General features: G+C 44.6%; 1 protein-coding gene across 1 annotated transcript; it reads right to left on the bottom strand.

The window, feature by feature from the left end:
• Nucleotides 1-387: 387 nt before the first annotated feature.
• Nucleotides 388-2,361, bottom strand: LOC147438079 (uncharacterized). The gene has a single exon (XM_086487440.1). The coding sequence runs from the start codon at nt 2,089-2,091 to the stop codon at nt 442-444; it is 1,650 nt and encodes a 549-aa protein (XP_086343566.1). The 5' UTR covers nt 2,092-2,361; the 3' UTR covers nt 388-441.
• Between the last annotated feature and the right edge of the window lie 3,418 nt (nt 2,362-5,779).

Below are 5,779 nucleotides of genomic sequence, written 5' to 3'. Positions count from 1 at the left end.
GAACTCAAGATGTGTTTTTCAATACTTTGTAATTGGGATAACCAATCTAGTACACTCGGGTAAAACAAGGATTATTCCAATTTTCAGGAGGGTTATTCCAAAATCCTCCTTATTTTGTGTGTGTGTGTGTGTGTGTGTGTGTGTGTGAGAGAGAGAGAGAGAGAGAGAGAGAGAGAGAGAGAGAAGCAAAGCCTCACCTAGTCCAAGGGAAACTAGTGACAAAGCGTATGCCCAAGGAGCTTGAATGCATTCAATCTCGGTCATTCCTCTTGTGCATTTTCTTGATGTACCATGGGAACGAACGAAGGTGCCCAAACCAGACTCCTAAAACGAGAGAGAGAGAGAGAGAGAGAGAGAGAGAGAGAGATGCTATTGTTTCAATTAATATTAGGCAGAAGAATGTAGTCATTTTTAGAAATGAGTGAGTAATATAAGACTTTATTAGTGAGCTGTTTGCCTTGAGCGCTTAAGCGATTCCAATCTCTGCAATCTCATCCTCTCATGAAATCTAGCAATAAAGGCATCCACCTTCTTGTTTAGCTCTGCAGGGCCAGGACTCCCCATGAAGGAACTAGGGGGGGAAGGAGGCGAGGGACCAAGGGTTACTGTATTTTCCTTCGAAGAAGCTTTCTTCTCCTCCTTTCTTGACAGGTTCTCTTTGCCGTTCTCAGGTTCTTCTTTGTGGGGTTTGTTCACTGGCGTCTCAATTGTAGCCACCCTCCATGGAGCCAGACTCTCTGTATAAGCCTTCCTAAGAGAGCTCTCATCTTGCTCGCTAGGTAAGACCCCTTCGCTTGCATCAATTTCATAACCCTCAAGGAGTGGGGGCGGCACCGGTGGCGGCGGCAACTCTGCCAGCCATGTCGGTGCCCCTCCGAGTGAGAATTCTTTGTCTAGATCACAAGACAAGCTCACATTTCTCCTCCTGCCAAGCTGTCCTGATGGACCAGGCTTGCTCCTCGGCCGGTTTTCATTGACAAGTAGCTCATTGAGATCATATGCACTCCGACTTCTACTGTGCCTAGACGCGCCGCTTGTTGATGTGGACGCAGACACAGAATTTACGCTGGTCTTTGCGTTAGCAGATACATTTGACTGCCTTTTGACACGATCAGATGCCTTCGATGCCGAATACGATGTTTTATGTGATGATGAAAATTTTTCCTCAGCGGCATCGACATGCTTATGATGGTGGAGATGGACGTCTCTTGGCTTCCCCACAACCCCTTCTTGCTGCATTGGAAATTCCAATGAGCTCCCCCTTCTGTGGGCAACCTTGCCACCATGTTTGGGCTGCTCACTTCCAAGCCTAGTACCAAGACTCAGATCATCAATAGCCTGAGGTAGCTTCAACTTCCCTTTGGTAGATGCTACCTTCATGTTGTTATTAACAGATGGTGGGCTCATTGACAGCTCTTCAACTACTCTTGCGTCGTGTTCACCATCTTCGGTCTCACTTACTAGTTTGCTGCTCATATTTGCACTCGGAAAACTGGAATCAGTCGTCTCGGTGATATCCTCAGACGTGGCCTTATTCTCTTCATGATAAGCTGGTTCCATAGCCATTGCCGTTGCGGATGCCGTCATATTCGCACCACCCGCTTTCTCTTTTCCTGATCCAGCCTTAGTGAAGCCACCCTCTCCTATGTCTGGCTCTTTGTCATCCAAGCTGGGTTGAAACTCACTATAAAACATGCCCACAAAAGGCACCCTGGAGCTCACAGAATCCTCTTTACCACCATCCGATGAAGGGGAGTGTGCAGTGTTGTCTCTGTCGGTACGGTTGTCTCTCCATAACTTGCTGTTGATGATGCCTAGTCCAATGCTTGTTGTAATCACCAAAAACCTCAATATATCCCACAGTTTATGCAACATAAGTACTCCAACTGGTCTCCAAAGTGGAAGAGAGGAGAAGACAAGGGCAGCAAAAATGCTGCTCACAATCACAATTGAGAGAGCTTTGTATAGAGGTTTGATGGAATGAACCCATTGAAACAGCAGAACTGAAGAATCGTCGATGTCGATGTCATCATCATCCTTGCGGGAGGGCGTGCGAGAGAATGGAGGGCTTGCTGGCGACAGCGAGTCCATAGGAGCTGGAGGGAGGGGTCAAGGAGCAGAAGAAGTAAATAGGGGAGGAACAGGGGAGGGAAGCACTATGGGTAAGTAATGAGTACAAACAGCACTACGGTATGATAAACCCCTGAGGCCCGACCGTCAGCGCTAGGACAGCCACAGCCCAAATAGGCTATGGAGATGAAGAGCGAGAGAGCTGGTAGTGCACAAGGGCTGGGGGCAGGGACGCTAAATATGATGGGTGGGGGATATTTATGTGAGAATCGACGTGGGTACCTTGTCAATGGCCGTGTGTGTGCGTAATGTGGGTGTGGGTCACAAGTGGGTGTATGCAACAACAATGCTCGAGAGAGAGAGAGAGAGAGAGAGAGAAGAGTGGCGTAGAGTAGAGTAGCTAATTACAAGCTTTCACGGGAAGCTGATGATGCGTAACAACGCGGTTACAGGACAGCGTTGAGAATCCGAGCCAGTAGCACGTCTCTCTCTCTCTCTCTCTCTCTCTCTCCCCCCTTCCCGAAATCCCCCTTGGACCTTAACCGTTTGAAGCTGCAGTAGCCTTTTGCTTTTAGGGTAACCCGTACCCATGTGCTGAAGCCGCTGCCTCCAGCTTTTTCCAGCCTTGCCTTCCCCTGTTTCCACATTCCAACCCCCTACCTTTGACTAATCAGACATCCTTTTGTCTCCATCCCCTCATTCCCCTCTTCATGGGACCTAGCCCTTATTAGCTGCTCCTAGATTAAATTTTTTGTGAGTCCCATGATTGTAGATTGGATGGAGCTCATGAACAACTCTCATATAAATTGGCAGCTATGGCTACTTCTAAAACTATTTTCTACAGTGGCCTCGCAGGTAGGGACAGAGGCATCGGTCGTTGTACATAGGGTGTGTGCGTGTGTTTCAAAGTTCCTGTACTCTCTAACTAAATTAATTAATAAAAAAAACTACTTTCTACATAGGGTAGAACAGGCCATATTCTAATAACCTATCCACTTCCTTAGTGGAAAAGCATCCAACAGATTCTCCTAGAATGTGCAGTGAGATTAAGGCTATGGTCACGCGAGACTTAATTCTCAATTGTAACTATGCCAAATATGCCCAAGTAAAGCATTAAATGAATAACTAATCCTCTTGCATGGTCTCGTAGGGCTCAGGTATTCATTCAACCTCCCAACTATGCCAAAATTAGCATTGTTATTTCTTTTTAAAAAGCTGAATGTATTAAAAAGAGAAGAAAACACAAAAGTCCCCTTTGGTAGGAAAGAAGAATCGTGGCTAATAGATAGGACTACTGTAGAGTACACCAAAAGGAGGAGAAATATCTCGAGATAATATACATTCTAGAGGGTTCATAAAAAGAAAGAATGACAGCTCTCCACCTAAGGGATTTTTGAAGGTCCTTTACATCCATAACTAAAGTTTCAGAAATATTACAGTAGATTTCCTTCATGGCTCCAATCAAACTAATGGCCAATGGTAGAACAATATAAGAGAAAGATCTACCAAAGAGGACATTGTTCCTTTCCAGCCAAATATGCCAAAGAAAAACACCTTTGAGGTAGGACAAAAGGGGTGTGTCACTGAAACTGCATCTCCCTAGCAATAAGGCTCTCCAGTTAAGCTTTGACCCATCAACACAAAAAACTTTTTGAAGCTCTATTGTGAACAATTTGTTGAATTCACGTTGCACAAAGAGGTGGTTCATAGATTTTTCATGGCACTCGCATCTTGGACAAAAACCATCATCTATCCCCAACTTTTTTACTTTTGCTCCTGTCCAGATTCCTTGGTGGAGAATAAGCCACATAAGACAACTGTGCTTAATGTTAAGTGGATATGCCCAAATACATTCAAACATGTAGCTCCATGGCTTGGCAAATAAGGACAAACACCATTTGCGGTTAAGCTTTTTGGCAAGACTTGCCTCCATTGCACTTTTTGAAGCTTTATACACATAAATGTGGGAGCAAATTTGGGAGAGAGACAGTGTGTGACCCTTTGCACACCTCTGCAGCCATTCTTGAAACATGAGGCACCTTGTGAGTACTAGCTCTGTACATCCTTGAGTGATTTGAAATCTCACATCAACTCTTTAGCAGCAGTGAGAAAGTTCCCATCCTTATAAACATCTTTCTAGCAGGCAGCTGCTTTGAAGCACTTATGTGATCTCTTGGAAAACTCCCAATCTTCAGTGGCTCCAAATCTTCCAAACCATATGGAGTCCTGAAACCAAAAGTGAGCCAAGAATTTCCAGACACTAGGGGGGTCCACTTTTGCTTTTGAATGTTCCATGCTTTCCAGAACCTGCGTACACGGTCATAGCCTCTAGGGACAAAATCAACATTAGAGGTTAGTATTTCTAGAAGGGATAGCCCAGTCCAGGCTTTGTACCCTTTTAGGTAAAACAAATGGATTTTCCTTCTAACCACAATGGCCCCAAAATTAGTAGAAGGTGTTGCCCTCATGATCCATTTACTAGCAAGCTTATTGGAGAGGTGTTGAAGGTTAAGGATCCCCATACCCCCCTATTCTTTAGAACTGCAACAAACTTGCCATGACACTTTTGGGAGTCTGTTTGAATCCTTTGAGCCCCCCCCCCCCCCCCCCCCCCCAATAGGTATCTTCTTGCTAGAGTAAACACCTTGTTGATCTGGTACTGAGAAGGAGACGAGCAGGACAAAGTAGACAATAAGAAATGATTTAGCACAAAAACTCTAGCAATAATGTTAGGTTAATGATTTTTCCAGCAAAACATTTTTTTCATGAATCTTTCTAGCACCTAGTTCAATCTATGGCTGAACGAAACATTGAAAACCCATTGGAATGCCAAGCAACCTAAAGATTTGACCTTCCTTACTAAGTTTATAACCAACTTGAACAATAATTTTCGAACAAGTACCTTTGGAAACTCTGTGTCTAGTCTTTTTCATGATTTATGGCTGAGCCACTTGCAAGACAATAAGTATCAAGGCATTGCCAAAACACTCCACAGATCATTCGTTGTTCTTCACTATAGCATTTGTATCATTTTCAAACTGCTGTAAACAGAGATGATCATTTGATTCTCGAATGACAATAGCTTCAAGCTTACCTTGATAAATGGCATCCTTGACCATCCATCCCGAAGCATCTGATGCAATTGCATAAAGTAATGGAGATAAATGACAACCCTGTCTAATAGACTTGTGAAGGGGAATAGTGTCAGTATGGGAACCATTCATTGAAATTCTAACTGATACATTTCCAAACAGAATGTGTCCAAACCCATATAAAAAAGACTTTGCAAAATCAAATCCCATTCAATTATGTCAAAAGACTTGTCAAAATCAATTTTGAAGAAGATATAGCCATGTTCAAATTCCTATGCATAATCCATACCCGCCCCCCATAAAGTGAATAAGGCATCCAGTGTTGGGGTAAAGGCGTTGCGCTTTTGCCCGGGGTCGGACACCCCGACCGCCCACCCATCGTGTGTACGTATCCTTATTTGTTATATACATATGAATAAGGGGTTCCTCACTCACTAATTCATGAGGTTGCTCCACCCACACTCTCGTGCTTCTCCCCCTCCCTGCATGCACGGCACCACATTGTGCACACATGCATCCGTGCACACGCACCCTCACAAGTGGTATCACAGCTACGACGGTGAACCGCACGTGTGACGGCTTCCCAACGATTGACACGGAAGCACAGAGCTCGGCTA

This window comes from Adiantum capillus-veneris, chromosome 17 (genome assembly GCF_014529385.1).
Source record: "Adiantum capillus-veneris isolate H3 chromosome 17, ASM1452938v2, whole genome shotgun sequence".
NCBI classification, from domain to species: domain Eukaryota; kingdom Viridiplantae; phylum Streptophyta; class Polypodiopsida; order Polypodiales; family Pteridaceae; genus Adiantum; species Adiantum capillus-veneris.
The sequence above is the reverse complement of the archived record's forward strand: the minus strand, read 5'-3'. Positions and strand labels throughout refer to the sequence as shown.

Coding starts and splice junctions, on each gene's coding strand:
- LOC147438079 (XM_086487440.1), bottom strand. CDS start 2,091: ATGGACTCGCTGTCGCCAGCAAGCCCTCCATTCTCTCGCACGCCCTCC.